General features: G+C 41.5%; 1 protein-coding gene across 1 annotated transcript in view; it reads left to right on the top strand.

Annotated features, from left to right (window-relative positions):
• Positions 1–814: 814 nt before the first annotated feature.
• Positions 815–17,245, top strand: part of PTPRZ1 (protein tyrosine phosphatase receptor type Z1) — a gene marked incomplete at both ends in the record, with an annotated part of 141,493 nt that continues 125,062 nt past the window's right edge. Inside the window, one exon of the mRNA XM_080363690.1 lies at positions 815–872. Within this exon, the coding sequence (XP_080219816.1) occupies positions 815–872 (58 nt within the window). The remainder of the gene's footprint in view (positions 873–17,245) is intronic.

The following is a 17,245-nucleotide window of genomic DNA, read 5'->3' as shown; positions in this document are numbered from 1 at the left end:
AATCGGGCCCTTAAAACCATCGCTGGGCTCCGGCACCGAGACAACTGGTTTTTAACGGGGCTCCTGCATCTGCGCGCCGAGCGGCATTCCCGCAGGGCTGCCAGCCTCCGCGTCCGCGCAGCCTGCGCTCCCCTCGCCCCGCTGCCCTCCCAGACCCCAGAAACCCCACAGCCCCCTCCCCGCCTCCACGTCCAAATAAACTTTTCTTTCGCGTGGCGGCGCGTCCCCGGGGGTGCCCCCACGCCGGGGCTGCAGCGGGGTCCCCGGCCCCGGGGCCGTGCGCCCCTCCCGCCCCCGCCCGCCCTCCTGCCGGTGAGGGGGACTGCCCCCTCCCGCGGGCGAGCGAGCGAGCGCGCACCCCCGCAAACACACACTCACACACGCACACTCACACACACACACACGCGCGCACCCGTGCGCGCCCGCCCAGCAGCGCGCGGTCTCCGCCCCCCCGCGCGCACAGGCACATACACACACCGGCGGCACGCACAGCCGCGCGCACACCCGCGCAAGCACCGCGCGCTCCCTCACAGGCTCCCGCGCGCTCCCCGGCAGCGCGGCCGCTCGGCGGAGTGCGCGGCGCGGAGGCGGCCCCGGCCCCGGCGAGCCCCCGCCATGCGCTGAGCCGCGGCCCCGCCAGCACCCAGCGCCGCTGATCCCGCCCGCGGCGTGGGGGCGGCCGCCGGGCGCGGCCGCGGCGCGGAGCCGGCTCCCCACTGCGGAGAGGTGCAGCTGCCCGCGGAGCAGGCAGGCAGGAGGCTGAGAGGCAGTCGGACAGGCAGGCAGACGGGAGGAGGCAGAGGACGATTTGGACATGCTCATTCTAGGGCGCTTGGTTGCCTGCATCCAGCTCGTCTGTATCCTCAGAGTGGGTGAGTGATATTTGCATGAATTCATCCTTGGGGTTCTGACCAACTTTTCTCCCCGGGCCCCAGTGGAGCTTTTCTCCCTTTCGCTTAGAGCTGCAGGTGCGATCACCGGCTGTTCCCCACGCGCTGCCAGCACCCCGGGTGGGAACGTTTCTCCTGCCCCCTTTACCTCAGCCCGTGCTGCCGGACTCCGCGGATGCGCGGTGCCCCACGCCACCCCCGGCACAGGCGGGTTGCCCCGGGGGTGACTCGCCAGCCCACTCTGCCACGGCTCCCACAGCCGCTTCGCGCCCCGCGGAGCCGCTCCCCGCCGAGCCGTCCCCGAGGCAGCCCGCACCCGCGGGGGAACGAACGCCTGTGACAGGCGGGGGAGAGAAAATCCCTGCCGAGCGGTATTGACATCGAACTTCTCTCTGGGAGTGGGGTATGAAATTTGGCGTTATCCCGTGGTATGAAGTGTTCGGAAGAGAAGTGGGGTTGGGCGCAAAATTTCACCCCCGAAAAAGACTCGTTCTCCAACAACGGGCAACCTCAGTGGTGACCCCAAAGCAGGGTATAACTGCTGCCTCGAAAAGCAAAATACAAGTCATTCATTCACGTGGGACACTGCAGACGGAATATGGATTCATGTATCGATTTTAGTAGAGCTACTTACATAACCAAATTAATTTTCAACTCATTCAGGTCTGTGCAACTGAAGCGCATCCTAACAATGATGAGCTGCTCTGTTATTCGGTATTGTTATAACCAGCATGAGTCAGTTGATGCTGTTAGAACTGCTGTCTTAAATACTTTGTCAAATAAATATTAGGAGCTTAAGTAGAGGGGTTTGTATCGTGTTGTATGATCATTTCGAATTTATAAATCTGTCGAATGACTAGAAAATACTAGTTGCTTGCTTGTATGAGGAACTTAGGAGCTTCAGCCCATTATGTGCAAAACCAGTTTCACAATAGGTCTCTCATGATAAAGTAGGCACTAACCTACATTTTTCACCCAATAGGTGGTGCTGCTTCTGAAACCATGAAGCTCTATAAACAAAGATCGGTGTTAGGTTACCGAGAGTGGAAGCAATTTCGTGCCAAGTTCGGCTAGTTACAGGAAACTACTTTTAAAAATCTTGTCATGTGAAAAATGTTTTATACGTTCTTTCTGAAAGTATAGTGGCATAGTTCAACTGTAAATGTGAAGAATGTAACCGACCTTTAATTAAAATGTATGATCTTTGTAAGTGCAGTAATGGGATTTTAATGTCACTTTTAAACTAACCTGTTTCTGAATGCAGGGTGTTGATTGTAATGTAATTCTCCTACACTTGTTTGCCAAAGAATGACCTGTCATAAAACTTTTCGTAAGTTTTCAAGACATCTTTCTTATGTTGCCAAACTGTTTCCTAAAATCAGACATACTCCCAAGACTATTTAAAGAGCAAAATTAGCAGGTGTTTATATATGTATGTGGAGGTATATGAAAATGTGCGAGTACAGATCAAGTATACCATGATATGATTGCACAATTCAATTTTGGAGACTAACTTCCATGTTCAGGTGATCCTACCACATTGCAAGCAATGCAAGACATAACTTTTAAAATGAAACCTATGGTGTTTTAATAATTTAATCTTGTCTTTTTAGAAATAAGGTGGTTTTGTATAATGTAATATTCAAATACATGCTGTGCATAGGTAAGCTATATTCATGAATTTAAAAGATCTGACAGGATGGGAAAACAAAGTTTTTTACTCACACATGAAGTGTAAGTGTGGGCTACTTTTTTTTTTTTTCTTCTCTAGATGGATACACTATTGTTTTCAAACCTGACCTGAAGGGGACACCCTTTCTAGATGTGATGGATGATTTGGTCACAATGGTGGCTCATTCTGAAGACTCATGAGCTACACTGCTCAGTGTGTTCAATGACATGATTGTTCTCAAAAGTGAATACCCTGTGCAGGTTACTGGACTGGTACAATCAGATTTCATTTGAGTATGTTCCTCTTTGAGTATCTCTCCATAACTAAACATGCTCTCATCTGATAGTAGTAGTTCATAGGAGTTTTGATAGAATTTTGACATTGTTTCTTTTTTTTTAATTTCATTAAAAAAATAAATGATTGCATAGTACCACTGTATGGTTCCTAGGGCTTGGTGAGAGAGGACAGGGTAGGGTGGCTCTTACCATTAGGTATCTGGTACGGAAGAAGCCAGACCCAGGAGTCTGTGCTTGGGATGTTGCTGAGTAGTGTGTCAGTCTCCCTTTGCATTCTGGAGACCACGCTTACTAGTTTGAGGCCAGGCAACGTGTAGATCCCGGCCTCATTTGCTTGTAATATCAAAAAATGTCAGGGAGTTCTCAGCTGGTCGCATGCAGAGCTCCTTTCTAATGAATCTGTTCAGGAGTCTAGCTCTTGCCTGTGGGAGATTCAGCAGGAAAATCTCAGTCTCATCTGTGTTCAGAGAAGACAAGAAGGCCAAATCAACCCCACTAGAGCAAATGGAGGCAAAAAGTTCCTTTGGGTATGACAAGACAGTGACAGTTTGTTCTCTGAGTTATTGAAGAAATGCTTAGGGGCTTGATTCTAAAATCCCTACAGAGATAAGAATAGCACCTTCTTCCACAGTGTTACTGAAGCCAAGTACTGATGTAATTATTTATGGAGTGGGGTATTCTCAGTGAGTGCCATTCAGTGAAGTTCAATGGACCTACTTGTGGAGTGAGATGCTATTCAGTCGCAAGTAAGGGCACGTGAGGAGTCCTGTGTGATTATTTGTGGACACTACTGTGTAGTTAGAATAGAGAGTTCCTATTAAGTCCTTTCTGTTACTAAAATTAATGGAAAGAAACTGTGAAAATTCACTTACTTTTTTTACATTTTTATTTTAAATGAGAAATATATGAATGTGTAATATTCAGCCTGAAGACATTATTTGAAATTCTACCCTGGTTCACTCTTGCGTTCCATATAACCAATCAGTGGGATGTGCCCTTTTTGTAGCTTTTCTCTCATTGTGCTTATGGAAAAAGTATCTGGAGTCTTTTCAATAAGAAGACTATTTATGAACTGGTGTAGGCAAGAAAATATTAATAGAAAAAGGAAAATGATGTAATGAATTACATTATAATTGTGATTAAATTTGAATCAAAGAGGTGTAAATATTTAGGCAAGACTTAAAAAATATTCCCTGCTCTCACCAGAAAAATGTATGGGTAATTCCCCCAAATTATGTAAAAAGCATCTCCAAAATTAGCTAAGCTATACCTTACTACTGCCACTGTCTGACTTCAGCCATGGTTTTGCCTTTCAAAACACAGCTAATTAAACTATGAATTTTTTAATTAGTTGTGTCTCACTTTAATTTTTCGCTATCCAGAACGGACCTCTCTCTCATTTTTAGTTTGTTTCTGGCACCTCAGTGCCATGTCTTTATTCATGCAAAAGTAGATGCGTTTCCCTAAATATTCTTATTTTTCTAATACCACTGACATCAGGACTAGATTTCCAAGCTAGCAGACAGCATACAGCCCATGAGCAACAAGAAAAGCAACTTCTCTGCACTGTTTACTGGATGGCCCCAACTAATAATGATGAGAATCTGAAGGGCAGCATTGGCTCAGCTTTCTGAATCCAATCACACTTCCCATTCATTCTCACGTCGTCACATTTAGATTCAATAAGTCCATAGACTGTTAAAGGACTATGGGATCAGATCCCTCATTTTTGCACTAACCTCTTATTTTGACAATATTTTTGTAGGCCAGATACTTGGCAGTCTTAAAACTCAAATCACAGTAATAATACTGTATGTTATTTGTCATGCTTTAGCGTATTTTACATTTAATATGATGTGTTACTGTGAATGATGATACATAGTTCCTATGGAGAAATGTAGTCCTGCCATATCTAAACCACAAGAGCTAAAACAAAAATAAGAATTTTAGGAGTGTTAAACCATCTATTTTAACTTACTCTATGATAACCATCTGTGTGTTATGCATTTTGGTACCATAGAGATTGATATATAACAAAATCTAAATATACAGTATAGATTTATTTTAGATTCAAATACTCACAGGTATGAAAAGTTGTGCAGAAATGAATGACATTTTAAAAGTTAATGTCAGCATAACCTAATATTTATTCAGCACACTAGTCTGTGCTTTGCAATGTTTATTCAATACAATGCATAAGGAAAGTTTTTTAAGTTGTATTTGGCGTTACTTCATCTCTAAATACACTTTTTTATCTGAATTCCTGGAGATAAACTAAATAATACATGTGAAACTACAGTGCCAGCTTGAAACTATTTTATTTGTAATCTGGATTATAAATTAGGATGTTAATTGATGTATGTAGGCACTCGCCCATTTCTTAAGGAAGGTGATTTCCTTCATTTTCTGTGGTCATCATTTAAGTGATCACTGCCCACCATGAGTTCTCTAATTAGGAACTTAAGGGTGAACAGATTCTCCTCTTTTTCTGGCAGTTTCAATTCCTCTTCAAACATGCTGTGCCTCTCAGTATTCCCCGTAGGGTCTGGAAGTCTGTGGTAGTTCCGGAGTCCCTCGCTCCCATTTAACAGCTCGATTCTCACAGCTTCGTGCACCATTTATGTGGCTTTCCTGTATGAGACATCCTCTGGCTATTCAGTAAGCTCCTTTCCCATAAAGACAAAAGTTACCTTTTTGAATACATGTCAAGGCTTCTGCATTAGAAAGTTGAATCAACAGGAAGAAAAGGACTTACAGTATTAAATAAACAAAATCCTCTACATGAAAGATAGCAAATTTTTCAAAGAGGCTGTGACTGTAAATGAAACTTGGCTCTAGCAGGTTGTTGAGGAACTGTTGGCAGCAGAGTACTTTTGCAGGAAGGTATGGTGCAGATTGTTGAATACAAATTGCTGAAGTTGGGCAGTTCAGTCTTGAGGTTCAGGTGGAAATAACTGGAGATTTAGAAATGAGATGAAGGTTTATTTTACTTACTTTGCAACACTGGCTGATATTGTGGCACTATCTGGTGAGGTGAAATAACAGACTTTTTAAGAAAAACAGGCATTGTGCAAAGTGTCATGGACTGTTCTAGCTGAGGCATGCCTTTTAGAAGCTCCTGTTGCTTTCTGCTTCTTGCCCATACTTGGACTTCAGTATTCCTTGATCTCCCAGGAGTAGATATATTTCACCTTGGAAATCAGTATTTTTCATTACTAATCAAAGACTCTGGGAGCTATTGTTTGAGTTAGCTAATTTCAGAAATCCTTATTCTGGTCAAAGTCCTGTGGATGACAAAAATACTATGCTACATCTGATAAGGAAGGCTCAGTAGTGAAGGTGGGACAGCAGTGGAACTTACATGTCTGAGCCCAAAATTGAAATTTTAAGGGTCCCTGAGTCAGCTGGTACCTTTCAGGGATTCCAGAGAAACTTTCAGGCATGTGCCTTACCTGACCTTATTAGGTGCACCACAGTGCCTCTTTCCCTCGTAAGTTTTATTGAGATTCAAGCCCAACTGTTCTTTCAGATGACTTCACTAATTGCTAAGTCTGCAAGGCTTCCCTAAACACACACTGACCAGGACCAGGTGTCTTGATCTGACCACTACTGCTATACTGCTACTTCTGTTTAAAACAAAGGACAAGGTCGTTGCTCTGACACCTTCTCATGTTGTGGCTCAGTGATTGAAGTGTTTTACCAAGGAAAGACAGTATAAAGGGAAGACCTGTTCTGAGCTAAAGGGATTTAAACTAGATCTCCTGGCTCCAAACATTAGATTTGTCAAATGAGAAGACTCTTCATACCTCTTGCTTAAGATGAAGCAATTTGTTTGTTTGTTTGTTTGTTTTTAAAAAAAAAGTTCAAGGCTAGGAATTGAAGGGAGGGAATGGGGAGAAGAACAAATAACATCAATTATGCCACTGCATGAAATCATAAGTAACCTACTACTTAAATATTGTGTATGCTTATGTTCCCCTCATCTCATAAAGGGCACAGAAGATTTATAAAAAAAGTAAGAAAATGGCAACAGTGTATATCACAGGAATCTGTTTTGAGGAATGACTAAATAAGCTAGGACTCCCTGTCAAGGGCAAAGACAACTTTTTTGTTTTATAGAGCATTATGAACTTCCCATTATGATGGGAATCAATTCTTCACCAACTCTTCCAATATAAGAGAAAAGGAGCAAAAAATGAAGGCACTAGGAACCAGATTTAAGATGATAAATAAAATAAAAGGGTAGTTCTTCCTGCAACAGGTGATAGACTTGTGAAGCTCTACTATAGGTTGCTCTGTGAGCAAAACATTTTAAGGGGATACCAGACAACATCTTGAAAGAGAAACCTGCTGATGGTTGTTAAGCAGATGGAAACCACATCCATTTCAGAGTGGTTTTTTTTGTTGTTGCTTGGTTGGGTTTTCTTAGCTGGAAATAGGGTTTGGGAGAATTTGCAATGAGATTTGCAGGTGTATTGTGTAAGTTTGCATTTTTCTTAATGTTCTTAAGCATCTCCTTCAGGCTTTTGGAGACAGGACTCTGAGTTAATATAGCAAGGGAGGAAATACAAGTTTCTGTGCCTGCTCCTACTCAGTGTTTCATTATCCACTGGATACAATACATAAATTACTACCACTGCCTTTTCTCTGGTTGTGCTCTAAAAAGAGCAGGTTTTGCTAATTTTTTTGAAAGCTGTAGGTATTTACTCTTAGAAGGGAATTCTAGCCTGTACTTCCAAAGGACCAGATTCCCAAAGATGGGCACAGCTCTGATGCCTTCTACCACCTCAGCATTTCACATCAGCTGCCCTGGACAGCTGAATACCTTTTGGGCAAGACAATTGCTTGTTGTTGCCATCAGCTGCCTTGCTCACCTGAAGGCACAGGTGAGCCTGAAGAGCACAGAAGAGCCTGATCTTCAAGGCTCTGGAGCTTCCTGCTAGTGCCTGACAGGTGGATGATTCAGCTGAATGCCATCTTGCATTTGGGCTTTTGTCTAAATCAGGGCTCTCAAATACTTAATTTACACCTCACCTGCAGATTCAGCAGCTAAAGAACAGGCTAGACGTGGCTTGGTTACTTGACATTTAAAAGCAGTACTTTATTTTCTAGATCCTCATAATGTTCCATTAGATGAACAAGGTAACTTTTTTTTTTTTCTTACAACCCTTTATATTTCACTAAACTTAGAGATTGTAGATACATGACAAATTCTCTGTGTTATGTTGAAATATTAGACATTCTACTGTGCAGATAGCATTCAGCAATTCACATTTCTGTATGAAGATACTAGGATGGCTCGTCTGACTGGTGAGAGATTTCATTAAGAGTTTTCAGGAGCAGTATATCTGTTAGCACTTTGACTCTAAATTGTCATCCTCATTGCCAAAAGATTTTTGCTAAATACTGGATTACCTGAAGGCTGAAATATAAAGCAAGTAGCATCTGAAGAGGTATCTAACTTAACTGCCTTATTTATCTGTTTGTGGAGACAGGATAACAGTAAAAGCAGTGAAAAGTTGATTAGACAATAAGATCAGAAAGGGTGAAATGAAGGACATCTACAGTATTTTTACTATATTGAAATTGTGTTATAAAATTGATCTTTGAAATGCTGTAAATAAATGATGTTTTAGAAAAATAATGAAATCAAATGTATCTCAGTGAATGAAGATGTATGTTTCTGTAAATGACCGAACAGAATTTGACAAAGAATTCCTGAGTCATTTAAAATTTCCTTGGAAATCATGACATGTTCTTTAATGTGGACAGTTCTTGTGTGTGTGGTGTGAGTTTTTATTTTGTTTGTTTGGGTTTTTTTTCTGTTTGTTTGGTTGGGTTTTTTTTAAGTAAAAGATCCAAGCCAAATTAGGTGTTGTTTTGTTTTCCTGAAGTAGTTAGAATGATTTAGTGACTTCACTGAGATATAGACTGGTTTGTATCGTAATTCTTAAAAAATACACTTTTGCAAATATAATGCTATTTTACAAAGCTGTCAAGGCCTTGGAAAAGAAAAAATTGTATGTTCTGCAGGGGCAACTTATATGGAAGAAAATGAAGCTTTTTGAAAGATAAAGCAAGTATCTTGAGGAAAAATTAAGCCCTTAAAATCAGTGTATAAAAAAAGACTTGGTTCTTCAATTGCTTTGTATGCTGAACTCCATGCTTTCAGCAGAAGTTCCCAAAAAGCAAAACATCTGCTTGCTTAGACTAAATAGCTAATGATCGGAGTAACAGCTGGCTTTATAAAAGTGACCTAATATTACTGCAGGCAGTTTGTCTTCTAGCTCTGTCCTCAAACCAACCAAATGTCTTTCATCTATTTCTAGCTATTTGGAAAAATCATTTTGTTCCAAGTCTATGTTAGTTGTTCCTATCACTTCATTTTGTAACTCTTACTCTGAGAGGTGTGAGCATGATAATTAACAAATATGGCAGGCTGGGACTTCCTGGGAGGCTCAGGAGCCTTCTGCCAACCCCCTGGAGCACTGCTGGCAGATGTGTGGGGCATTTCATGTTACATGGTACACTCACCACACAACCCATCCACCCATCACCTGCATGAGTTTGGGGAGAGCTCTGTGTGATCTGTGGCTACCTTTCTTTTTTCCTTTTTTAAAAAAATCTTTGGGTTTTAGACAGTAACTTTGAATTTGATTTATCTTGCAGTGTTGCAGAAAGCTCCCAAGGAATCAGGTTGTCTTTGGGTTTTGTTGTGGTGGTGGCACAGCTTTTAGTTGTTGGTTGTGTTTTGTTGTTTGTTTATTTTGTTTTGTTTTTTTCCTTTGTTTGTTTGTTTTGGGTTTTTTTAACACACCTTAGATTTGTGTTTAAAAAAACCTGTATCTTGCTGTAGATGCACAGATCACAGCAGAGTTACGTCTCACTCATATCAGTGGAAATATGTATGAATAGATCCTGGATGAGCATCAAGAGGAAAAAGATCCAGAAGAGCTATTTAAGTTTTAGGATAGTGCTGACACAAAACCAAATGCATATACACTGGCAATATGTGAATTTAAGCTGAAAATTAGAAGGTTCCTAACCATTACAGCAGTGAGATTCTAGAAAGTCTTTCCAATGATAACAGAAGGAGCAAAAAAACAACTTATTTTTTAATAATGCAGTTCAGTGTCTTTTGCAAGATCCTCCTGCAGTAGGAGAGAACAGCCAGTCACTAGTGGTGTTCCCCAGGGGTCTGTGTTGGGTCCAGTCCTGTTTAACATCTTTATTGACGATTTAGATGAGGGGATTGAGACAGTCATCAGCAAATTTGCTGATGACACCAAGTTGGGAGGGAGTGTCGACCTGCTGGAAGGCAGGAGGGCTCTGCAGAGGGATCTGGATGGACTGGAAAAATGGGCTGATTCCAATGGGATGAAGTTCAATAAGGGCAAGTGGCAGGTGCTGCACTTTGGTCACAACAACCCCCTGCAGTGCTACAGGCTGGGCGCAGAATGGCTGGAGAACAGTCAGTCAGAAAGGGACTTGGGGGTACTAATTGACAGGAAGCTCAACATGAGCCATCAGTGTGCCCAGGTGGCCAAGAAGGCCAATGGTATCCTGTCCTGTATCAAAAATAGCGTGGTCAGCAGGACAAGGGAAGTGATCCTTCCCCTGTACTCTGCATTGGTGAGGCCACACCTGGAGTACTGTGTTCAGTTCTGGGCCCCTCAGTTCAGGAAAGACATTGAAGTGCTGGAGCGGGTCCAGAGAAGAGCAACACGACTGGTGAAGGGACTTGAACATAAGACCTATGGGGAGAGGCTGAGGGAGCTGGGGTTGTTTAGTCTGGAGAAGAGGAGGCTTAGAGGTGACCTCATCACTCTCTATAACTACCTGAAGGGAAGTTATAGCCAGGTGGGGATTGGTCTCTTCTCCCAGGCAGTTAACAATAGGACAAGGGGGCATGGGCTTCAACTCTGCCAGGGGAAATTTAGGCTGGATATTAGAAAGAAATTCTTTACAGAGAGAGTGGTCTGGCATTGGAACGGCTGCCCAGGGAGGTGGTGGACTCGCTGTCCCTGGAGGTTATTAAACTGAGATTGGACATGGCACTTAGTGCCATGATCTAGTAAACGGACTAGAGTTGGACCAAGGGTTGGACTGATGATCTCTGAGGTCTTTTCCAGCCCGGTCGATTCTGTGATTCTGTGACCTGGGAATCACCCTCAGTGAGTGCACGCTACTGTTTCAATGGTGCTGAATAAGAAAACTGAGCAGCATGTACCTCTCTGTGCCAGCCAGCTGCTTGCTGCTGGAATAATGTAAAACAGCCATTCCTCATGCCAGACTGATAGATTGGTGAGCTGAGGTACTGAGGACCAAGTGGCCACTTAGCATCTCCAGTACCACTCAGTGTTTCAGACTGCACTGAGTACTGAAATGTCATAAATCTACGCAGTACAAGTAAGTCTAATATGACATCAAGAGACTTAAAAACGTACATTTTTGGTTTAATTATTGTTTTTTGAGGTTGTTAACAGTTTGCTCTTCTAAATAAGATTACTTGTACAAGCGTAAGGTAAAAACCTCTTTTAAAAAATGTATTTGAAATCTCATGTAGTTATATGGCTTGAGGAGCTGGGGTTTAATTAACATGCTAGCAACTAGAAGAGCTTGGCAGTGCTCTCACTTTATTACATCATATGACCATAGAAAATTTCAGTTAATTTTATTTCAATGTCAGATTTAACAGTGGCTGAATTCTGAGAATATTCACAGCCTCATCCACCCATTTCTCTTTAATCCCCTCCATGTCCTTCTCTCATATTCTCCTGTGAATGGTCTGACCTCCCCAACAGCTTTTGAACTCTCATCTCACCATGTGCGTATTTTTCCGAAACACCTGGGTCAACTCATGGAAAATTACTCCTGCAACTTTGTAAGCATCCTCCTTGATGGGTTTCTGTCCCCCTTTTAATGTGTGTTTCCTACTTAATTGACACAAGTCCTTTCCACTGTTTCTTCTTGTATTTTGTCTTATCTCTTTCTCCCCTTATTTATTTGGGATGAAGAAAAAGGAGTTCATAGTTTGCTTACTGATTTATCTGTATGGTAAACAAAGAAACACCCAAAACTACATAAATCAATGTAATATGTACTAGAACTAACCAAACAGTGGGTAAAAAATGTAAATTCCCTACACTTATTTTTATGTGAGTTTTATTTTCTGCACTGTTGTCGAATCACTTAGTCAAAGGTTTAGGGTTTTTGTATCTCTTAATGAGAGAGAAAAAACCCAGATTTCTGTATTTAACACGTATTTGAGCAGAGGTCAAGTCAATATTTCATTCAACAGAATTAATTCAGGAATACTTAGACTAGAAATTATTATTTTAATTCATTAGTGAAAAATACATCTATACAAAAGATTATGGGAGGCTATCCTTAAATCTTTGTATGTTTCCGTCTTCTCTGGTTTGTGTTGTCCACAGTGGGATTTACAATGTGTGAATCAGCAGAGAAAATACATTTCCACGTGGTTGTAGTCTTCACTGTCTGTGTGGGATGTTCCAGCCTTTTTGTGTGAGGTGATAAGACTACGACACAAAATCTGCTGAAAACTTGTCTGTGTAGTGGCTGTACTTGAGGAGGGAAAGATGAGAACAGGAATTTATATGTACTGTTCATTAGGAATATGTGCATGTCTTAAATGATCTGGTTAGCTTTTCCAATTATTTGTTTACGATAGGAAAAGAGATTAATCATATTAAAACTAATTGCAAGTGCAATTTAGAGCAGACTTAAAGTACCCTTATTGCCCTGCTGAATGGAAGAAACTAAATCAGCTAAATCAGGTGAAGCTAATAAGACAGTCATGTATAATGGGTAGTTTCATGTTACATGCAGTTGAGTGAAATAGAAGGCAATATATTTAGAATAACCAAAAAATGTAGTCTTCGGTGGGTTTTTTTTTTTGTGAATAAGGTAATGTGGGTTAATCAGCTTTTTCTAATATGATCTACACATTCTTTCACTGTTGTAAACAGTGCACTTGTATAAAACTGTGATCCAGGCTTTTGGGGAAAAATTATAATTATTGGAGGTGGGGTTTTTTTTTAGTTTGTTTTGGTTTGGTTTTTTATTAGTTAATTCCTGGGGTTGCAAAGGTTTTCTACATGTATGAAACCCTGGACTCGTGGCGTCTGTTGTTCACTTGAAAGTGACATGGAACTTGAGCCACTCGGAGTAGCTTTATGGTTAGACAGAACAAGAGGTTTAAGTCACCTTGCAGTGGAATTCAAAATGCTGAGTTAGTCATGTTTGTGTACAGAGAAGGAGAGTTTTAGGGACCCAGACTGGGATTCATAGTAGCCAGCGTGTTCAGTACTTGGACATGTAGGCCTGGCTGGTAAAATAAAGATCAGTGTAGATAATAAAGTATAAAAAAGTAATTAAGTGAGAAATGCTTCTTAGAACCACATACTGGGAATAGCTAAGCTGAAACATCTTGTTTAGATGGCCAGATGCAACAAAAAAATATATTGGAGTTCATAATTGTTGATCTTACTACTGTACTCCTAAAATAGCCATAAGATGTTGATACTGGAGCCTTCTTATATTCATCTAATAGTACAACATTTGCTGAAGAAACAGGAGATGGCAGTTCCAAGCCTTTCCCTCATGAGGGAGTTTGAACCACAGCTGCAGACAGCAGTGTTGTCCATGGGATGACAGAGCACGGCAGTTGAGGGTGGGCAACAGTGCTGATCTGTACCCTGGCTGAAGATGGCAATGGAAAAAAAAGTTTGAAAGAGAAAATCTTGACTATCCATCCTAATGAGTGAGATAAGGTGGCCCAGTGAACCATTTCTGGGTGCCAGACTAGATTTTTGCCCTCCTTCCTTCACTGTGCTTCCCCCCTGCACCCCAGCCCCAGAAGCAGCAGCTGCTGCCATGGGCAAGCAGCAAACCCCTGGTCTGCTGATGCTGTAGCTGCTGCCCTTACTCCCCACCACAACCCCCACACAGCTGTCTGTCTGTGCTTGCAATGGTACATCTCTGCTGGGACTGATACCAGTGTGGACAAAGGTGTTCAGCTGCTGGAGCCACCACTCTGCGATGGGTGATAGGGGACAAGCAGGAGATATGTTCTGTAGGCTGGATTAAAGCCTTGGGCCAGCAGTTGGACCATGCTGGGTTATGTCTCACAGTGAAAGGAGTGAGACGTGGGGTTCCTGTCTCTGGCAGTTTGATTATTTTTGTCCTTTATCTAGCTGCTGCCCAGTGAAAAAAACCCAAACAAACAAAAGCCACCAACCAAACAGAAAAACTCATGCCAGGCTTTCTGTTGTCTCCTGTAGTTTTGAAACCTGCTGAATAATCCTGCTGTATGTCCTGGATATGTTGGTCTGATGCTTATCTAGGTCATGAGTGTCTCTTAATAGCCACCTACTTAACCGTGGTCCATGAAGTCTGTGCATCTTTCAGTCTTGGACCAGTTTCCTTTTTTGTGTGTGTATGCGTTGTAGAAACGGAACCAGTTAGACATAAAAGTGTATTTTATCTCTCCCAGAAAACTGTGCAGTTGTATCATTAGTCTGCATAGGAAATGTATGCAGTTGCACTACCCGTGTTGGAATAGCAGGAGATTTTCTGCCGCAGGCAGGTATAGCAACCAAGTGAGCAACAGCTGCGGTGTCCTGGAAGAAAATACAGCATGTGCTCCTTTTTGTAGCAAATCAACTGCTTTAGATGGCATAGAGACAACAGATTCATTTCTCCGGTGAGTCACTAAACCTCCCTAAAGCCCGGTATCTCCAAGGCTTTCAGCTGAGGTGGAGCATATTACACCGCTCCCAATACAGCCAAAACATTAAAGGCATAGTCAAACCCATAATTAATTAATGCTTCTGTAACATTTACAAGATGTAACTCACTGGATGAGCACTAAAGCTGTTGCTAATGATTTTAAATCTACGAAGCAACTTCCTAAAAACCTTTGAAATTGGCAATTATAATGTTCTGCCTTAGATGGAAAAGCTTTGATCACTCCAGAGCAGGAAATAAATGCGTGACTTAAACTGAAGAGATGGTGATAGAGCAGCAGCAAACTGCTAAATACACTGGTGTGGCACAGGGCCGGAAGAAGATTTGCTGCTGCTTCTTCCAAAACTCTTTTTGAAGCCATTTGAGTATTTCTGTGTGGTGTAAATGACTGTGAAAGTCCTAGGAAGTCTGCAGTTGCATGTATTTATGGTCTGAAGAGAAAACTTAATTGAAGAATTTTACTTTCATGCTCTCTTCCTTTTTTTTTTTTTTTTTTAAAAATTTCTATGCAATTACAAGGGTACATTCTTAAACAGTACTAGAAATTAACCTAATGAAAATATCCTGACTTATACTGCCTTACATTCCAACACAGATGCTTTAGCAAGATTGAAAAAAAAAAAAAAAAGTAAGATTTTAAAAAATATTAACATATGTCTGAAATCATATTGTTTTCTGTTCAAGGGTAGGAATATTTTGTAAAGAACCTAACTACAGTCTAGAAGATGGATTTTGCTGTGGTGTTTTCCAGGAGTAAAAATATGTGATGGTGTCTGCTGGACTAGTGCTGGTTGTGGGTTCAGCAATGACATCAACCAAACTATTTCTCTAATTTATTCAATTTTTCATGAGATGATTAAAATTTAAGAGGTTATTTGGTGTAGTCTTTGCTTATAAACTTTCTACACTTCCTCAAATAACTTATAGCTATTAATGGGTAGAAGAACTAAAATCATAACATTTAAAGAAAATAAAAAAGGCATTGTAGAAAGACTTGGCTTTTAAGCATGTGTGGATATTTTTGAGCTAGTGTTGTCCTGTCACGGGCAAATATTGTTTGTCATTCAAAGGCATCTTGAGAAATATTTTATTTACTTGGATTAATTGCTTAATAAATTCTCCCTAACATGTTTGAATAAGTGAAAAATACTCTTCAAGGTGCTCCTTGAAGGAACAAATATTATGGTAAGGGTTTTATATAGTAATAACTTACTAGAAAAAAAAATCCAGCTTTCTTTTGGGTGTTCCTACTTGTTTCAAGTGGCAGTGTATGAGGACTAAACTTTTTTGAAATTTCATTTACAAAATAAAGTTACATCCAAGTAAAATGAGGGGAAGAAATCTGATTTGTCTGTCAGCTTTCTACTGAGGGATTAAATGTAAATGGACTGTGCTTATTGATGCAATACCAATATACTTCAGAAATCTTACAGACATTTGAGAAGTATAATTAGTTATGGGAAGCATAGCCATTTAAATTACACATTATACATATTTAGTTCCATGGACAGATACATCCTCTAATTGGGCTTTTCCAAGTGTTAGATGTTTAACAAAAATGAATCTGAGGTTAAACAGACATGTGGAGATGCTGTATAATCAGGAAATTGCTAACATTTATTATTTATGTATCAATGGCATCTAAGTGCATTTGTCAGTGACCAGGGTTTCATTGTGTAAGTTACCATATGAACGAAGAACAGGAATATGACACCTGCCCTTGGGAATTTAGAAACAAAATACATAATGAAGGTGTATAGATGATGGCAAAGCAGTGAATGTGGTCTGTCTTGATTTCAGTAAAGCATTTGACACAGCAACATCCTTGCTGCTAAACTGAGGAAGTGTGATCTGGATGATCAGGTAGTGAGGTGGACTGTAAACTGGCTGAAAGGAAGAAGCCAGAGAGTTGTGGTCAATGGTGCGGAGTCCAGTTGGAAGCCTGTATCTAGTGGAGTGCCTCAAGGGTCAGTACTGGGGCCAGTACTATTCAATATATTCATCAATGACTTGGATGAGGGAATAGAGTGTACTATCAGCAAGTTTGCTGATGACACCAAGCTGGGATAAGTGGCTGATACGCCAGAAGGCTGTGCTGCCATCCAGCGAGACCTGGACAGGCTGGAGAGTTGGTCAGGGAAAAATTTAATGAAATATAACAAGGAAAAGTGTAGAGTTTTGCATCTGGGCAGGAACAACCCCAGGTTCCAGTATAAGTTGGGGAATGACCTATTAGAGAACAGTGTAGGGGAAAGGGACCTGGGGGGTTCTGGTGGACAGCAGGATGACCATGAGCCAGCACTGTGCCCTTGTGGCCAAGAAGGCCAATGGCATCCTGGGGTGTATTAGAAGGGGGGTGGTTAGCAAGTCAAGAGAGGTTCTCCTTCCTCTCTACTCTGCCCTGGTGAGACCACACCTGGAATGTTGTGTCCAGTTCTAGGCCCCTCAGTTCAAGAAGGACAGGGAACTGCTGGAGAGAGTCCAGTGCAGGGCAACACAGATGATGAAGGGACTGCAGCATCTCCTTTATGAGGAAAGGCTGAGGGAGCTGAGTCTCTTTAGCTTGGAGAAGAGGAGAGTGAGGGGTGACCTTATTAATGTTTGTAAATATATAA

This window comes from Nesoenas mayeri (assembly GCF_963082525.1).
Source record: "Nesoenas mayeri genome assembly, chromosome: 1".
NCBI lineage: Eukaryota > Metazoa > Chordata > Aves > Columbiformes > Columbidae > Nesoenas > Nesoenas mayeri.
This window is presented reverse-complemented; position numbering and strand designations above follow the sequence as displayed.